This window comes from Urtica dioica, chromosome 11, assembly GCF_054948205.1.
Source record: "Urtica dioica subsp. dioica isolate 48M chromosome 11, U.dioica_male_clone48M_v1_H2, whole genome shotgun sequence".
NCBI classification, from domain to species: domain Eukaryota; kingdom Viridiplantae; phylum Streptophyta; class Magnoliopsida; order Rosales; family Urticaceae; genus Urtica; species Urtica dioica.
Genome location: NC_142766.1, coordinates 12,129,105 through 12,149,806, shown reverse-complemented (window position 1 = coordinate 12,149,806; position 20,702 = coordinate 12,129,105). Strand labels below are relative to the sequence as shown.

The window sequence follows — 20,702 nt, the reverse complement described above, 5'->3', positions numbered from 1 at the left end:
TTATATTTGTTCTTATTTTTCATGTTTTGTTTCCCTTTCCGTAATAAAAGTACTTTTTTTTTAATGTGTTTCGTTCAAGGTCTAGTTCTTCTACCACACAAGAAGAGTCTCATTAGCTAGCCTTATTGATGACTTTTTTTTTTTTTTGGCTCCTTGTTTTCGGAGTTAATTTGTTTTGAATGTAGTGTGATTAGAGTGAGTTTTTTTTTCAACGTGTTACTTATAAAATGTTCGTATTTAAGAAGTCAAATATAAAATATCCGTCGGGATACATATGAAAAGACTTGAAAAAAAAAGGAGATTGAAAAAAGTAGACTACTTCGTGTAATTCTGTAGTTTTTTTATATGATCATTTCTATTCAATATTTGAATTCATTTGGAGAATTTTACGACGTGTTATTTATTTATTTTTTATTATTATTATCTGAATACTATCCTGTAGAGTCCCTGTTTTTTTTTTTTATCCTATCGCCCAAAGCCCGTGGGTTAGTCGTGCCGGTTTTGCTTGTTTTTCATGCCCACTTAATCACCATGCAACAATTTATAAGATGAAATTAACTAATGTCATTATCATTTGATATCATTGGATATCATATAATCCTTTGATAGTAAAAAAGAAAAATCAAACATGCATGTGTGTCAGTGTCACAATAGGTTAAAGTAGCCGTCAGTACTTTAATCTATTTTATTTTTAACTAGCAATATTTGTAAGTAACACTTCCTCAAAAAACTAAAAAAGTAAATTATAATTTATTGGCGTCAGTAATTAATCGTTAGTCCATAACTAAGAGAGAGGCACAAAGCGAAGTATATTTTCCGTTATACCCGGGAATTTCGAATACAATCTTATGTCTTCAATAATATATTGCAAATATAATTGACAATTAGTTAACCGCCCGTCGCGTCTCTAAATCTATATAAGTCATCATTTTATTAACTTTTTTTTTATAAAAGAAGAAATAATCTTCATTAAAACTCAACACTCTTGCTGAATCAAGAGTTTGATTTCCAGAGGAACATCCTCCTCATGGAACATACAATCTGGGTATAAACGCGATGCCCTCGCAAGAGAATGAGCAACACCGTTTGCAGATCGTTTAACGAAATTTAAAGAAACATTAACACCGTCTAATAAGAGAGTTTTACAATCTTGCACAATATTGCCAAACGCATAAACCATAGGATCGGGTCCCTTAATTGCTTGGATAACATGTAAACAATCACCCTCAATTATTATGTCAGTCCATCCACGCTGCTTGGTCCAACTGAGAGCTTCCCTGATTCCGATGGCCTCCGCAACCGCCGGCGAGTATGCTCCAGTCCGACAACCTGTAATAGCTTCCATTAAAGCTCCCTGGTGGTCTTGCACGACAATTCCAAACCCGAAGCTGCCTTGTTATTGAAAGAGTGCCGCGTCCACGTTGATTTTTAGCTTTCCTTTAGGAGGGGGTGCCCATTTCTGGTTTCCCACTGGTGCCTCGCTTGGACTTCTCTGTACTCAAGCGTTAACTTCTTGGGCTGACAGCCATTGGTTCAGAGTTGTTGACGCCATCGTGACCACCTCTGTTGTTGCCACGTTTTTTCCTTCCCACAGCTTCGTGTTACTGGCTTTCCATATCGCCTAACATAGCGCAAGAATCTCCGCCTTCTCCTTCTTCGTTGCTCCTTGACATAATTGTTCCAGCCAGGTAGACGCGCTTCTTTCTCCTATCTCCAAGATATGCCGACCTGTTGCAACCCAACAACTCCTCGCAAAGCAACACTCAAAGAGTATATGAGTTGCAGTTTCTCTTGTCTCCTCACATAAAGCACACTCCGGACTCACGTTGACTCTCCTCGAGATGAGCCGATCCTTCGTCGGGATGCAACCTGATAAAGCTCGCCACATGAGATCCTTACACTTCGGGGGCGCTTTAATTTTCCATAGCATTTTCCAGATTTCTAGAGCTTGGTGCTCACTCCAAAAACCTTTCTCCCGTTGAATCAACTTGTATGCACTTCTCACTGAAAACCATCCGGAGGTTTCTTCACGCCAATACCAGCCATCGTCAATGTCTGTTATGCATATCGGTACTTAGATGATCAGATTTATGTCTCTCTCATTGAACTGGCTCTCCAACTTATCTCGATTCCAGGAATTTCTATCAGTCGACATCAAATCGTTGACCATCTTTCCTTCAAGCAGGGGATTTGTAGAACTGATTGTCGGGTCATCATCACTTAGAAGCCACGGTTCCCCCATGATTTTTACCTGATTACCCGAGCCAATGCTCCTTCTCTCGCCTTTTCTGATTAAATTCTAAACCTCCATAATACTACGCCATATAAAGCTCGGATTCGGACCAAATTCTGCCTCCAAAAAAGAGTTCTTCGGGTAGTATCGTGCCTTGTATATTCTACTAACCAGAGAATCTTCTTTGGTGAGAAATCTCCACGCTTGTTTTCCTAGCATGGCCATGTTAAAATCATGTAGATTCTTGAAACCCATTCCCCCTTGAGATTTGTGCTTACACATTTTGTCCCACGCCGCCCAATGGATCCCTCGTTGTTCCTTGCCACTTTAATTCCACCAGAACTTGTTGAACATTTTCTCTATTTTCTCACACATACCTTGGGGGAGAAGAAAAACACTCATGGCATAAGTAGGAAGAGCTTGTGCCACTGTTTTGATCAAGACTTCTTTGCCCACCCTTGACAAAAGTTTCCCATCCCATCTTTGAATTCTCTCCCGGATTCTTTCCTTCAGAAAACCCAAAATCACATTCTTATTTCTTCCAATGGTGCTAGGTAGACCCAAGTATTTGCTCACTAGGACAAAAAACGTTATCCGGTGCGACGAATGTCGCACCTAAAGCTGAAAATGTCGCACCTAAAAGTTTATTAGGTGCGACATTAGGTGCGACAGCATCGCACCGGATAACCCGTCGCAGAAGGTATTCGGTGCGACATGTCGCACCGAATAAGTACACCTTAGGTGCGACATGTCGCACCTAAATTAATTAAATTAAAAAAAATACAAAATTAAAAAACTAAATTAAAATTCATTTAAAATTAATTAAAATTCATTTAAAATTAAATAAAAAGTAATTAACAAAATTCTAAATTAATTAAAAATAATATTCTGAAAATAGAATTCTTAATTAAAAATACAAATTCTTTCCAAAAAAGCGAAAAAATGAATTCCTAATTTTTTTTCCTATAAAACTTATCGATAGTAGAATTCCCTCTACCGAATAAGTTTCCAGAACTTCGGGAACCGCTTCCGCGTCCTTGTCCACCGCTGCCTGACGCGCTGCCGCTCGCTCCGCCGCTTCCGTAAGGACGGTCTCGCAAGAAATCCATAGAACCAGGCGTGGAACCTGGCGTCTGCTGATCAGTCCCACCTGGTTGCGGTGCATGCGGAGGTTGGGGAGTCGTGGGAGGCTGGTTGTGCATCTGGCTGAGGAAGGCGATTTGTTGCCGCATCTCCTGCAGCTCGGCTTGTTGGGCATCCATCTGAGCTCGCATCTCGGCAACCAATGGATCGGTCTGAGATGACGAACTTGACGAGCCTCCATCTAGCGTTTGGGCAACACCCAACGATGACCTTGGGATCGAAGGCCCTAAACCGACTTCCCAGTCTCTGCGCACTCCCAAAACATCGCGCATCGCGTACATCTCCGCATCTTCTTGGGAGATCACGACGTTTTGCTCCGCCGCTTGCCGCAAAATATCTATCGTCTGGGCGGTGACTTGATCCTTCAAAATAAAACCACAAAAAACTTATCAGATAAGAAGAAATAAAGTAGTCAAATATAGTAAATAAAAAAAATTAACTTACGTATTGCGTCTTCGCGAAGTCCGTCGTCCACGATCCCTTAGCGTCATGGTGTTTTTCTGACCATATCGCTAAAGCCGAGCCTATACTCTCATCTTCCCTTCGCTGTAATTTTTCAACATTAAAATATGAATCACATGTATATTGCATATTAATATTAAGAGACTTACGTTCCTCGAGCGATGACCAAAAAAACTAAGCGACCCTTGTCTCGCCTTCGTCTTCTTCATCTTCGAATTTTCCCGGTTGCGGAGAGATTTCGCCTGCAAGACATAAATTCGTTAAGTTTAATTTTAAGAAATTCGAATAACCATCGGAAGTTCAACTCATACCTTATGCTCCGGCGAGTCGAACGTCTCTATTGCTTTCAACCAGGCTTCCTTGTTGTAGCCTTCGGGAGTTTCATTTTTAGCGAGATCCTTACTCCCGCAAAATGTCTTGAAGAAGAGCTGCGACAACCTCGACTTCTGGCCACGGCGCATCCTCTTCGCATCGCGAATGATAGCCATATCAATCTCGTTGCGAATAGGATCTGCAGGCACAAGCTCGCCACTCTCGGGATGTTCATAAACGAAGTTATACTCGTTATGAATCGAGTTCATAAGAGCCGCCAAACTCTGCGCAGGCACATGATTCCAGTCTGGGAGGTCGACTTGAATGGTACTCTTGATCAGGTTTCCTAATCGGTTTTGGAACGTCCCGATCAACGGATTTTGCTCCCTGACGTCTTGGTAGAACGCCTGCGCAGTCTTATCGTAGCCAACTGTGTTCGCTCCAGGGGTCCCAACACGAGCTCTCGCAGAAACGACGCCAGTCGTTGGTCCCCGCTTCTTCCTCGGCATCTGCGGGGGGTCACGCTCTCCTCCTGATGGGTCCTGACCTGAAGTAGACATCCTCTTTTTTGGTCGTTGTCTAAAACTATCGGCTTCATCATCCCGAAAGCCACACAATTTTCAAACCGGAAAACATTAAGTTCCCGCACTTGAACTTCATCGACAGCTTTAGAATTCATTTTCTAAGAGTGAATTATTAGGAAATTGAGAGGTAAAATTGAGAGTGAATCGTTAATATTTGAAATTTAGAGTGAATTGTTATGAATTTGAGAGTGAATCGTTAATAGTTTTAGAGTGAATTGTTATGAATTTCGTTAATTGTTATGAATTTGAGAGTGAATCGTTAATAGTTTTAGAGTGAATTGTTATGAATTTGAGAGTGAATCGTTAATTGTTATTTGAAATTAACTTAACTAATTAAATCACATAAACATTTGAATTTCAATTCAAATAATTACGATAATCTAAAACTAAACTAAATTAAACATTTCAGTTCAACTTTACTAACGAAATTACTAAGTAACAATCACATAAACATTTCAATTTCAATTTCAATTCAAATAATTACGATAATCTAAAACTAAACTAAATTAAACATTTCAATTCAACTTTTCTAACGAAATTACTAAGTAACAATCAAATAAACATTTCAATTTCAATTTCAATTCAAATAATTACGATAATCTAAAACTAAAATAAATTAAACATTTCAATTCAACTTTACTAACGAAATTACTAAGTAACAATCACATAAACATTTCAATTTCAATTCAAATAATTACTATAATCTAAAACTAAACTAAATTAAACATTTCAGTTCAACTTTACTAACGAAATTACTAAGTAACAATTTCAATTCAAATAATTACGATAATCTAAAACTAAACTAAATTAAACATTCAATTCAACTTTTCTAACGAAATTACTAAGTAACAATCAAATAAACATTTCAATTTCAATTTCAATTCAAATAATTACGATAATCTAAAACTAAACTAAATTAAACATTTCAATTCAACTTTTCTAACGAAATTACTAAGTAACAATCAAATAAACATTTCAATTTCAATTTCAATTCAAATAATTACGATAATCTAAAACTAAACTAAATCAAACATTTCAATTCAACTTTACTAACGAAATTACTAAGTAACAATCACATAAACATTTCAATTTCAATTCAAATAATTACTATAATCTAAAACTAAACTAAATTAAACATTTCAGTTCAACTTTACTAACGAAATTACTAAGTAACAATTTCAATTCAAATAATTACGATAATCTAAAACTAAACTAAATTAAACATTTCAATTCAACTTTACTAACGAAATTACTAAGTAACAATCACATAAACATTTCAATTTCAATTTCAATTCAAATAATTACGATAATCTAAAACTAAACTAAATTAAACATTTCAATTCAATTTCACATAAACGTAACGGACCTAACCAATCCAAAATCTCTAACCAATCCAAAATCTCACTAATCCAAAATTTATAACCTAACTAATCACGTTCCAAAAAAAAAATCAACGAGAGGAACTCATACCTCCACGGTCGCGGGGTGGGCTTGTTGTCAAGGATGGCCTGGGCTCGTCGAGGGCTCAGCTGAGGCGCGCGGCTCGGGGCGGGAAACTGGTCCGGTCGACGGGGCGGGCAAGGCTGGTCCGGGCGGCGGGGCGGACAAGGCAGGTCACGGCCGGCGGGGCTGGAAGAGAGAGAGAGAGACAGAGTGAGATTAAGAGACGGTCAGACAGAGAGAGAGAGAGAGGGGGACGTACCTGAGAGCGTTTGGTCGAGGCGGCGTGGGTTAAGGGAGAGCGGGCGGCCAAGCGGCCGAGGCTGGAAGAGAGAGAGAGACAGAGTGAGATTGAGAGACGGTGAGATAGAGAGAGAGGGGGTGGGACGTAGCTGAGAGCGTTTGGTCGGGGGGCTGGGAGGGGCGGCGCGGATTAAGGGAGAGCGGGGAGTGGAAGGGGACGGCGGAGAGCAAATTTGAAGGAGAGCGGCGACGGCGACTTCGCGGCGGCGGTGAGAGAGAGGGCAGTGGAGAGGGAGGAGACTCGGGCGGCGAGAGAGAGAAGACTGAGAGTGATAATGAGATTTGACCGAGTGAAAGAGAAGAAGAAGGCTCAGTCGAGTTATAACCCCTTTTCATATTGGGTGCGACATTGTCGCACCTAATAATCATATTGGGTGCGACATGTCGCACCCAATATGATTTCCCAGACCCAAAAATATTCGGAGGGAATTTGCTGACAACTTTAATTTTTAAAAACATTGGGTGCGACAATTGTCGCACCTAATAGTATTCGGTGCGACAATGTCGCACCTAATACCACTAAACATTAGCGAAATTTTTAGTCATCTGGATGAATATCCGGTGCGACATGTCGCACCTAATATTGGTTTAGGTGCGACTATTAGGTGTGACATGTGGCACCTAATACCCTTCCGCACCCAATATGTTAATTTGTAGTAGTGGCTGTCCATACCCACCTCTTCAATCCCCACTCTATTAGCCTCACTCGCCACCGCTCGGCAGTAAAGGTAGCTATCATCAGCAAACAACATATGAGATACCGAAGGTGCTCCTCTCGCTACTTGACAACCGTGTATCCATCCTCGGTTTTCATATTTTCTGATCAAAGCCGAGAGACCCTCCGCGCATATAATGAATAAATACGGTGATACATATTATTAAATATAATATTTCAATAGAAATTCTTTATATTTCATATCTTAAATATTTTGTATTTAAATCGTTTCTATATAATTAGTAGTTAGTTATATTTATGTATCATATATATTACTTATATATATAATTACGTATATATGGTAGCAATATATATAGTTATTATTAGTTACATTCTGTAGGTATATTAGTATTCTATATATACCATAGTTATTAGGTGCCATATCTTATTATATTTAGTATCACCTTCGTTTGTATTTGAATTTTATATTTATTGTATTTCCTTTCTTTCTATAATTAAATTAGTATTAGGGTTTTCTTATATATAGGCTTTTAGGTCTCTTTATAATGGAAGCTATTGATGAATGAAAACTCGATCTCCTAATTGCCGTTCTCTTTCTTTCCTATTTCCGCTCTATACCACTTAGCGAGATAAATTATCATAGAGAGAGAGAGAGTAAAGAAGAAGGAAAAAAATGAAGGTGTTTTTAACAGTTTTCTTGGTGGTGGTGTTCTCAGCAACAGTGATGACGAGCTTCTCCGAAGCCCGAAACAAAAGTTGTTCAGGGTCCTTAAGGCGTCTCAGGCCATGCCTGTCTCAGATGAAGAGGCTGATTTCGACGACGGTCAACTCTTCTTTGCTGTGCCGTCACGTACGACATCGTTGATGATTGTCCCTCCCGTTTTCAGCCCTTGTGGTTCTCCCGGGCCCACCAGATCTGCAACGCCCAATAAGTGACCCGGCGAGTCCGATTCCAATTTCTCCGGCGCCGATACTCTCCACCAAAGGACTCTGAAGATGGAATATGCTCAGTCCGACCCTTTCATCCGGATCCAAGATTACTGCAATAATCATCCTCATTAGTTCGGGTTTATCTCTTTTGTTTTTTTGTTTTTTATTATTAGGGTTGTGATCAAGTCTTCTTTATTTAATACTATTTTTAGTTATTCTTCACTTAATGAAAGTTATTTCTTTATGCTTCGTTCGAGATATGGTTATTTTACCCTCGTCGATTTTGTCACCATAAGGAAATGATGTCTTTGGAGTAGGTAAAGCGTCGTGTTCGTCATGTCTAGCTATTTATGTATGGTTCGATAGAAAATTACATCTGTATTTTGGTCCTCTTATAAATATTGAATTTGTTAAGTTCTGAGAACTGTAGAGTTTAATAGGAAGACAGAGGCTAGAAAATTTTATGAGAAATTTCACAAATTAAGTGACTTGAAATTATGGCAATTAACAAATAAAGATGATGGGTTCAAATCCCACTAGCAACAAAGCAAAGCTTTTGCTGCTTTAAAAAAAAATAGCCATTACTTACATACTTTTATAAACTAGCCAATTAGATTTATTTTGGAAATTTTTGTTTATACAAATTATTTTTTTGTCCTTTTCGATTTTTCTGTTTTTTATTATAATTTTTGCCTAAAAATATAGTTGATATTGTGTTTTTATAAAGAATGTATACTCTTACCCATTTTATAAATTTTACAATGTATACTCTTACCCATTTTATAAAGAATGTATACTCTTACCCATTTTATAAAATAAGTGTTTGACTTTTCTAATTTAAAGGCAAAGAAACCTGGAGTTTTGATTTTCAGCAGTATTTTAAAGCCATTTGTAGTGTTGGAACTTGGCACGATATTTTTGGCATTTTTTTTCAATTGATAATTTTCCTGATATTTAGGCCATTTCAGTTTCCTGTGCATTTTTTTTTTTTTACCCACGACGAACCCGTGGGAAGTGGAAACAAAATCTCAGTTATATATATATATATATATATATATATATATATATATATATATATATATATATATATATCGACCTAAATAAAGAGGAAGAGAGAGAAAAACATTCCCTTAAAGTATTGTATTTCCTTTTTTTTTTTGAAAACTTGTTTTTCCTTTTTTTTTTGAAAACTTGTTTTTCCTTTTTTTAAAGCCACAAAACCGTGAAAACAAAGGATAACTATATATTATTTATTTAAAAAGAAAAAAAAAGTCTGATAAAGAGAAAGAGATAAATCACATTTAATGCCGAATTAATCTGAATTAATTTGTATTAAATATTTGAATAAACCAAATAATACTCGAATCATCATTAAACCACCTTAAATTATTTCCTTTATTTTATATTCGAAAATAAGAAGGGAATTTTAGACACGTTAAATTCATTAAGTGGGTCAACTGACTACTAATGTAAAATTGTATAAACTTTGGCTACTTTTTAATAGACAAAAGATAAAAAGGCTATTTCTCTCACTTTCCCATAATTAAATACAGAGAGTATCAAGGAAGACAAAACTAGTTCCTTGTAAGATGAGACTGATTCCAAAGTACATTAAACATGGACGAGATGGAACTGGATTTCTACAATCTCCTCAAGCTTGATGGTGTATGTTGAGTGAATCAAGCTTTTTGCGTAGTTCGATGAAATTGGTTCATTGGAGAGCAGGGCCGGCCCGAACTCATCCTGGTTATTGGAAGGAAATGGAAATTCCATTTCCAATAAACCACCTTCCATTTCTTATTGGAAATGGTATTTTCATTAGGCATTTTGATGTCTTCCATTGCTTATTGGAAATGGAATTTCCGTTAAGTTTAATGGAAATCCATATTTCCATTAACTTCCAATAAGGAATTAAAAAAAATAAAAAAATTAAATTTAAATGGTAAATGAAATGGATTAAACTGTTAATTTTTTAAAAAAATGTTAAATGAAATGGACTAAACTGTTAATTTTTTATAAAAAAAAAAAGTATAGATGTGTAAATTAAATTTCATCTTTATTAATAATTATTAGGTACAATTTTTTGTTCTTGTTCTTTTGTTGTTGTAATATCGGTATAGAATATACATTGATGTGCTGTTTTTTTTAATTCAATGAGTAATAAAAACTAACAAGTACTACAGCCCCTGCCATATATACATGTTACACACACACACATCCTCAGTCAATCCAATGGTAATATGCCTTCCGACACCTGCCAACAGCCCCTGCCATTTCCATGTGCCACGCGGAAGAAAACTGCCATTTCCATGCCACGCGGCAGACGGTACTTCCGCGAGGCCCACTTCACGTGCGGAAGCCGTTCCTTCCGTGGGACTCCCGTCCGAGAAGCCAGCTTGAGCCCGAACTCATCCGGGGCCCTAGGCGAATAAACATTTTGGGGCCTTTTGATAACAATACAAATTAAATATAAAACAAAAAATTATAATCAAGTTTTTCATTCATCAAAACATAACACGCCTAGCACTTTTAGATGCAAAAGTACTAATCAAATTCGTATAATCAAGTTTCTCGACCATATCTTTTTCAATAGACAGAGTAGCTAAACCGCTCATTAAATTAACTCCTAAAAACAATACATTTAAAAATAACTATATAAGACATTCAAAAGCATAAGGAAATACAAATTCTAATTCTAACTACAACATACTATAATTACACCAAAAGTATCCAGAGTTAAAATTAAATACCTTTTTAAAAAAAAATACCTTTAAATCTGCTCAATGAATTCTATAGCAACTCAAAAGTACAATCTGTGTAATTTGTAACCTATATAACACACCTAGAAAGCAAAAAAAAAAATTAAAATTGAAAAATACAATAGTCAATGTCGTTGGAAAATACAATAGCCTATTCACACAATGATTCTGTATTAAATTATATAGAAAAAAATCAATGTCTAACAGGGATATGTCTTTATCAGTCAGTGAAGAAACCAATCACATATAAAGCAATCAGACTGACAGACTCCATAAAAAAAATAGCAATCAGAGAAACAAGAAAGCTAAATAATAAGAAAAAAGTATACACAAACAAACCTTCTCTCCTATTTTCTCTGGTCTCTTCCTCGGGATTAATTATTTGGCATTATTTTTTAGAAGAAGTGCGGCGGAAGAATAGTCGAAGGAGATGAATCGGTTGGATTTTTTTTATTATTAATAAAAAAAAGTCTGAATTATATTTAACTGGATTATTTCAAATTTTGGGGCCCAATCCTATTGGGGCCCTAGGCACAGGCCTTATTCGCCTATACCAAGGGCCGGTCCTGTTGGAGAGGCTTGGTGAGTATATCTACTTATTCCTGGATTGGAATATACTGCATCATATGTAATGGAGGTGGTGGTGGTGGTTGATCTCAATATTCTTAGTTCAATTGTGGACATGATTCTTGGCAATACTAATACTAGCTTGATTGTCGCAAAGTAAATTGATAGGACTGTTGAGCTCAATATTTATGTCGCCAAGTAACTTTTTAGCCACAATCCTTCATATATTTTGTTAGGTAGAGATATTGCAGCTCGGCTTTCGCGCTGCTGCAAGCTATCGCATTCTGCATCTAGCTTCGCCAAATCATCAAGTTTCCCCATACATATGAGCACATGTCCAAGGTAGACCTTCGATTTGATACACATTCAGCCCAGTCGTCCTAGATCGTATCTTTCAACAGTTCTATGCCTCACATATGTTGTTTTTTTTTTCCTGTTTGAGATATCTGAGAATTCTTATAACAACTTTCGTATGGACCATAGATGGATATTTCATTAATCGACTTACCATACTCACTGAAAATCCTATTGTGAGGTCGGATGTGAGTGGGGTAGATCAACTTTCCAACTAGCTGCTAATATATTTGTTGGATCCTTTGTGGCATGGTTTTGTTTGACAAAACAGTTTTGTTAAAGTGTTCAAGACAAGCTGGAAGAAGTTGTTCTAGATCTGAGTCACTTAAAGTGTACATGTCCTCCCGCGTGAATAGAACTGGAAACATTCTATTTTTAGTTCATAATATTACGGATATATATTCTTGGATATTTGGTTTTCGAGAATAATATATTCGGGAGAGATTTGGTAGTAAAATAATAAAAACATTATGAGGTTGCAATTAGGTCAATCACTTTTTCAGTTTCGCCAATTCACGCTGACCTTAGCTTTGAATTTGTCTTCGTCGACAACAGGTTCAAGGTACTTTCTACTGTTGTACTTTATTTGTGCAGAGTTTGTGAGTGCGTGTTTTGCATTGACGTGTTGTGTCAATCTTCGGGAAAGGATTGGGTGAAAAAGAGAGGAAAAAGAGAGGGAATGTCTGATCTATGAGGAGCTTAGATTTTCATCTATTGGAGAAGTCAAAGAAGTGACGTGTTTGAGAGGGAGCTATCAAATCTAAGTCATGTACCTTCGATTATTGAGATAGTGGATTATTTTCACCACATGACGTATCGGTCTCCGTAAGTAATTGCTTTATCACCGAATAAGGTTACAAATCTATTTGTCCTTTATTACTTTCTATTTTTTATTGTTTGTTTAATTGTTTGGATTTTATTTTATCGTATTTAAACAATTAGTTGTTCAACTAGTTGTCAGTTGTCACAACCAACTTTTGAACAATTATCTCATATCACGTTTAGTAATATCTAATCAATTTTTCAATGTTTTGTTGTTAAATGAAAACCTTCTTTTGTAGGTTCATTCTCTTATCATTTCGAATTAGTTTATCACGAATTCTGCTTCCAATTCTAGTAGTTCATCTGAAAATAATTAAGATTTTTTTAGTAATATTAAAACTATGAAAATAATAAATTCAATTTATCATTCGGATAGAGTTTTTTGTTGTTTCCTCATTAAGTATAGTTGATGGTTGTATATAAGAAATTATTGGCTCATTCGTCTTTGTGTTCTCATAGTTTATTCGATGATATGTTAAACTTTTTATGTAACTAAAATATTATAAGTATTTGGGAAATAGTGTGATAGGTGTGCAATTTTTAATTAATTGATATTTTGGTTATTATTTTAAAGGAGATTGGATTGGATTACTTAAACACATCTCTAATATCTTTATTAGTCGTATTTTCCGTATTACAAATGGAGCCCTAGCATTGCAAAACTGGGCATCTACCATCCTCAAGCAAGCATGCATATAAACAATATATGTCCAAAAGCATTTGGGGATCCGAACAATGATGAACCAGTGGTTAAAAACGAATTATTTATATAACAGTTCTGGTTCGATTTTGATTTATCGAAAAGTCCCTATTTCATATATAGATCAGAAAAATATTTATTACGTATGCACTATAAAAAGTTTACTAGCTAGGCGAGATACAGAAAATCAGGAAGTGAAAAATGGTATCATTGGTGATAATTCTACAAAAATTCGCTTCCTCCTATATAAGGCAAACCACGTGTTAGAATCTGATGAAACAACCCTAACTATAGCAAAGTCTCTAATCTATATATATATGTAATAATTTCCATCTGAGTTTAAAAATAAAGAATCACACGTAAAAAGTCAAGTGAGGTAGAGAAAGGTAAATCTTTAGAAAAACAAAATCATGAAGAGTGGTCAGATAATTTTGTTTGCGTTGTTGTCGTCGACAACGATGGTGATGATGTGCAGCGGTGCAAGTGATGGGAAATGCGACGTGGATAGAATGGGATCGTGTGCGAGGCAGCTTTTAGATTACGGCACGAAGAGGACATCGACGATCTCTAACAGCTGTTGCGCCACCGTCATCGCCGTCCAAAACGACTGTGGTTCCTCCTATGCATGGTCCGATTTTTTTAAAAAATGCCAAAATTACTGCCATAGTCACTAAATGCCTATAGTTTCAACGTTTTATAAGTATAATATTTTTCTATTCAATTCTACCACCCACGGTTTGAGCTCTTTCTACACCTTTTTATTTTTATTTTTATATACATCCAATTATTTTTGTAATATAATATAATCACTTTTTTTAATTTTAAATATGAGTTTCGTAACTATATTTTAAATATGATGTATGTTTAATGCTGAGTACGCTATTTATAACTTAATATTTTTTTATTGTATTTTCTTTTCAAGTATGTAATATATGAGTTTTAAAGTACGTTGAATAAATAGACTACGTCAAATTCATCTTATATATTAATATGGTAAATAAAGTTTTATTTTTCAAAAACTATGTATATGAATAAATTTTTGAAGTAGACTTTTTTTTAATAGAGAATAATTCGTTGGAAATTATCTACATAAAAAAAATACTATATGTAAATCTAAAAGCAATAAAGGTAATGAAAATTTCTATTTCATAATTTTGCACCTTAATTTCTTGATCCATCACTGTCACTAAGGCACTACAATTATATGATTTTTCTTTAAATTTTCTATTTAGGATTTAGGCACAATATGAACAATGATCAAGTGTTTATTTACTTATGATGGGCCATGTGTAATTATGATTCCTTAATGAATGGTTTTTTTTAATATTTCGTTCAAGATACGCATAGTTCCTTTTATCCTAATTTGTCACAAATATTGGATGTGAACAATTAAAAAAGCGCAATCATATCTTCTTAGCTAGCTCATTATCATGAAATGATTAATTCAACAACCATACTACATATCATATTGTGTTAACTAATGTGTTCAATGCCGCGTTATGTTATATTTTTATTAACTCTCAACTACTACTCTCAAAAAATGGCTAGGAGCGAGATTTTTGTACAAGAAATATTAGTAGCATGAACAATAAGGACCCAAAATACAAGTATCCCACATAAAAATTGTCGCTGGAGGTATATCAGCTCGATAATCAGATTTGGATTCGCTTTTCTATCAAATCTTAAAATTCGATGTTACTACGTGGTTTAAGTGCTCCACAAAATAAGTGAGTTAACATACAAGAATGTTAATAATTAATTGTTCTAACATAAATACAGAGTATCGAGTATTGTTGATGCCGAGCTCAACTAATATTCAAGTATGATTGTCCTAATTACTTATAAATATAGTAAAAAGAGATAAAAATATTTGAGAGTGGTGATGGGGAAGAATGGAAGAGAGATTTCTTGAATTATCCATTTCAATCATATGATTTTCCTCACTGGCAGTCAGTCGTTCCATTGTTGTCCCTTTTTCTGGTTGCTTCACTTTGCCTTTTATAATTGTTAGCTCACAAACTATGGGGTGATCAAGATTTGATGGTAACTTGTAACTGCCCTTCATAATGTGCGATGAGTGGTTTTTGTATAAGCGGTTTCTTTTATGAGACTAACCGTCAAACATGTGTTCTCAGACAGATATGCCATGTTTTCTTGATTTGAATAATCTTTGACGTCAACTTATCTGCCCTCCAAAATTCCAATTAGAAACAATCACAAACGTTATGAATGAGAATTCAAAAGACTACACAAATGTCCAATTTATCGCTCTAGATCAATTTATGTCAATTCAAAATTGTACACGATTATTTATCACATTCCAACATCTAAGCAATCAAAAAATTATTCTAATGGTAGCTAAAAAAGCATCACAAGGCATCGAATTCAAATCAAATATCCAAACAATAAATCAATGCATTGATCGAAACCCCCAAAAACTAAATCAACAAACGAGTTCATGAGCATAAGAGAAAATGAAATGAGAAAAGGTAAAATCAGGATGAGTAAGGAAGATGGTGGAGAGTGGTGTTGAGAGATGGTTCTCCATGCTCTTCCTTCAAAGCTCTCCAAGAGCTCCCAAGCTCAAAGCAAAACTAAAACCCAAATGCAAGGGGGAAAACAATGCTCTAGTTCTAACTTTATGGCTTCTAAGATCATTTTTGGTATAATCTAGACCATCCAAAGGCATCAGCTAGCAAGTTGCGCTATAATAGCCTTACGCCATTTAGCATGGTGGTCTGAGTTGTGATGTGTTTCTTAAAATGTTCGTAATAAGCTCTTATTTCGATGTTTGATTTACACTGATAAATAAGCGTTGGAAATTTAAGGAAAAGTTCTATTTAAAAATCCGAAGAAATTATCCAAACTCTTTGGTTTATAATCTCAAAATAATATAGAATGAGGCATTGCATTTCTTATTTCGTTTTAACTTGTCCAAAAAAATCTCCTAATCGTCCCAAAGTTTCTCTTTTACACTCCAAACACTAGTAGCTAACTAGCGACCTTCAAAGCCAAAGAAAAAACTACAAAAATATAAAATCATATGAAAACTGGCATCAATTTAAACTTAAATATACACACTTATAGAATGGTGTATGTACTTAATTGCATTCATAAGATCAATTTGATATTAAATTACATTTATATCATATATAGATAAGTAATCATTTTAATATATGTTACAAATACTATTATTATTTACTTTTTAATATAATGAAATATCTGGCAAAACGTGCTGATATTACATATATATAAACTGTAGATATATATATATATATATATATACAGTTAATATATATATATATATATATATAACAATCGAGGTTCAAAGTCAATGTAAAAAAACTACTTGCAAATGGTGAGGTTATAAATAGATCACGTTTCGTCAAAAGTCCCTAATTAGTATTATTATTACTTATCCAAATCATTCTCTTTTTTTTTTCATGCTTATCCCTTTGATTAGACGTTGAATTCGCAGGTCTATATATTTATCTACTCGCCCGCCCCCTAAAAAAAGCGGGTTTGTACTAACTGCTACTTGTATCTTTATAATTAGGTTGTAGAACCGAGTCAATTGTGAGCGATATCTACGTAAAGATTTATGCATGTGGCATATAGACAGAAAATAAGTGAGCGAGCATTACGTGATTGAGAACAGCCAAACAGTTACTTATTACATGTAGAAAACCTTGTATTATTAATTATCAATCGCTATCAATCATAAGGAAGTACGTATATAGTGCAATTGAACTAGCTAAGAAAGAAACACACACACACACACACACAGAATGGCTATTCCAACATATTATAATTCTATTGTCCCTTCATTATTAATTGTTGTTGTCTATAATTTGCGTCTCATGTCACATGGCCAATTAGTTCCTGCTTTGTTCATATTTGGAGACTCAGTTGTGGATGTTGGAAACAATAATGGAATCGCGACCACCATCGTCAAAGCCAACTTCCCTCCATACGGTAGAGACTTTGCAAATCACACCCCTACAGGCAGGTTTTCCAACGGCAAAATCGCCCCGGACTACATTGGTATATTATTTCTTCAGAAATCATCATTTTTGCTCTCTAGATAAAAACGTTATACTGTTTTAGTCCTTATATACAATACAAGGCTCAATAGATTAAATTGGCTTCGGCAACCGATGAAGAGATAGATAGCCACGTTCTATCTGCGGATACACACATATGTTGAATTCAAAAAGACGAGTAAATATAATTATAATATTTGTATATGGAAATTGTATAAAGATTTTTTTTCTCACTATCAAAAATTAATTTGGCAAAAAACTAACGATCAGTTAATGTATCTAATCGGTGTTTTTAATTTCAGCTGATTTTCTTGGTTTCTCGACATATCCACCTGCTTATCTCAGCCGAGAAGCTGAAGGAACAAATCTCTTAACCGGTGCCAATTTTGCTTCAGGTGCTTCTGGTTTTTATGACAACACAGCAAAGTTATACGTAAGCTACAAAAATTTATCACCGTCTTACAAATCCATTGGTTTCAAATACTCATTCCATCTAACTGATTGTGTTTTATTAATAAGTTGATAAATGGTCGTAAATTTGATAAGAATATTATAATCTGATTGATCAGTAAATTTATATAGAGCATACTTATTAATATTACGTTACTGATACGTGTTAATTAGTTAATGAAGGGTGTGTGTATATATATATTATGTTTGCGTAGAATGCGATTCCTCTAAGCAAGCAGCTGGATAATTACAGAGAGTACCAACAAAAACTATCGTCGCTAATAGGAAACGACAACGCAACAACAACGTTTTCAAAAGGAATTCATTTGATTAGTTCTGGGAACAGTGACTACATTCAGAACTACTATATCAATCCCTTGCTTCGACTCAGATACACCCCTGACCGCTTTGCTGATTTGCTTGTTAGAAACTTTGCCAACTTTGTCAAGGTCTCTCTCTCTCTCTCTCTCTCTCTCTCAACAATATTTTTGTTGAGGTTTTGGCTAATTTTGTGTCTCGTGTGTGAAAAACTGCAATTTGAACCGTTCACAATTATTAGTGAGTTAAAGTTACAAGGTGGTATACAATATATTTAGATAATCAGGGCCGGCCCAAACTCACGGGGGACTCTAGGCGATTCAATATTTTGGGGCCTTATAATACTAATAAAAATTTAAATTTTCAGGGTAAAAATGTAAATTTTTTAGAAAATGGGCCAAAAGTGTAAATTTTTAAGAAAAAAAATGTAAATTTTCTTAAAAATAGGCAAAAAGTGTAAAATATTTTTTTTTGCCCAACCCAATTGGGGACCTAAGGTACAAGTCTTGCCCGCCTTAGGTCAGGGCCGGCGCTAAATTAGGATTATATTATATTATAGAACTTTTAAATTGTCATTATATATGTACCATTTTAGTAGTTAATTAAAAACACGACAGGGTAAATGGACTATGTACTAGAAGATTTTTTTTTTTTTTCTAGCAAAGATTTAGATCACAACAACGATAATGAATGATTCTTTTGTTAAATAAATTGCTAATTTTTAATTTTATATTATATTGTGCAAACATTATATAGGAATTGTACGCTTTGGGGGCGAGGAAGATTGGAGTGACGTCACTGGCGCCAATTGGGTGCTTACCGGCAGCAATAACACTGTTCGGTGGGCTGAGCCAAAACAAGTGTGTAGAGAGTCTCAACAACGACGCATTGTCTTTCAATGACAAACTCAATTCCACTTCTTTTGATTTGCAAAATCAACTTTCTGGTCTCAAACTTATTGTCTTTGACACTTACCAACCCCTCGCTGACGTCATCCAAAACTACACCCAAAATGGTGCGTAAATATATACTTACTTCCATGTATCTCTTTATTTATCCACTATAAGTAACATACATGTTAAAAGACTAGGGTTCAAAAATAAAGAGTTAAAGTTTGTAAAATAATATTTATCTCACATTCATTTTTTCATATATATTTTTTATAAAGGATATTTTCATCTTATAACACATCAAAAATGTATTATTATATATAAATAAAGAGGCACTTTTATCAGAAAATTGGAAAATAACCATTTTTTGGAGTGTCATTTTTATCACGAAAAACATTTATCGACCACATTTGAAGACAAGACTCCGGGTTAATTGCTTCTCGATCTTATTTTTTTATAAGCATGGACTATTTTATTTAAAATGTACTAACTTTTGCTAATTTTACTAAGTAAATATGTATTGTTGATTTTGTGTATAATAAATTTTCTAGTGATGTGATTAATTAATCAATTTGAGGCAATATGGTACACAGGATTTGTGAATGCGAGAAATGGTTGTTGCGGAGTAGGGTTGATAGAGACATCGTTGTTATGCAATTCGTTATCCATCGGAACTTGTAAGAACGCCTCTCAATACGTCTTTTGGGATGCTTTTCACCCTTCTCAGGCTACCAACGAACTTCTCTCTAATAATTTGGCAACTGCTGGAGCTGCCTTCCTCGATGATTAATGCATGTATATTAGCTCCTACGAATTAATTATTCATCTTTTATTTATTTGATAATACTTAAGTTTTTTTTTTTTAATTTGAGAATTTCTATCTTCCATTTTATTACCAAAAGGAATTTAAGTGTTATCGAATAAAACCATATATAATAAATGAAGTTTTTTTTTTTCACCAATATAAATGTACTTCATAATTAATCGTGAGAATTCTTGTTATGTTTTGGTGTGAATACGAACCGTGGTCTCTAAAATAGGAGGTCAAAATAATTTAAAGGCCATAATGTTCAAGAGCAGCATAGAATGGAAGAACTCGTTTACGCATTAATTTTGTAAAATCTTTTTAAAAAATTAGGAAAATAGTCAACTTAAACTTTTGACATTACTAAATAGTCAACGTTTGATAAATCTTAGGTAAATAGTCGTAAATAATGACGTGATCTAATATATGGAAGTGACTATTAATCTAAGATTTACGTCTGTAAATACATGAAAATGGTTATTTACCTAAGATTTACTAAACGTTGGCTATTTAGCAATATCAAACGTTTAAATTGGCTATTTTCCTAATTGACCCATCTTTTAATCTAGAAGAAGATTGAAATGGTAAACGTGTAAGCAAAACAATAAGTATTACGTTGTTTACGTGAAACCGTTTAGTTTCAAACTTTATATACATAAAATCTACTCAGAGATACACTATAACAAAATATTCAACGACCGAAAATAGTTGCGACATAACATTCCAGCCGCGACAACTCGCAGTTGCTTCAAATTTTTAAAACAAACAAAAAAGTGACATTTGATACCATTCATGAATTAATTTAAAAACAATTCGCGGTTGTGTCCTGTATAACGGAATGTATTCGCGGATAAATTGCCAGTCAAATAAGAATGACTTCCTTCTTTCCGTCACTAGATTTCTTCTCTCTA

The 20,702-nt window shown here is 34.7% G+C and overlaps 2 protein-coding genes across 2 annotated transcripts; one reads left to right on the top strand and one right to left on the bottom strand.

Moving 5' to 3' along the window:
• Positions 1-1,601: 1,601 nt before the first annotated feature.
• LOC149381278 (uncharacterized) lies at positions 1,602-3,967 on the bottom strand. The gene is made up of 4 exons (XM_089601326.1): positions 3,821-3,967; positions 3,360-3,738; positions 1,815-2,055; positions 1,602-1,728 (listed from the first exon to the last, which is right to left on the bottom strand). Exons 1-4 carry the CDS (start codon positions 3,965-3,967, stop codon positions 1,602-1,604), a joined length of 894 nt encoding a protein of 297 aa, XP_089457452.1.
• A 13,106-nt stretch (positions 3,968-17,073) lies between these two features.
• Positions 17,074-19,776, top strand: LOC149381277 (GDSL esterase/lipase At5g03810-like). Its single transcript, XM_089601324.1, has 5 exons — positions 17,074-17,329; positions 17,631-17,761; positions 17,994-18,227; positions 18,853-19,111; positions 19,580-19,776. Exons 1-5 carry the CDS (start codon positions 17,074-17,076, stop codon positions 19,774-19,776), a joined length of 1,077 nt encoding a protein of 358 aa, XP_089457450.1.
• The last annotated feature ends 926 nt before the right edge of the window (positions 19,777-20,702 follow it).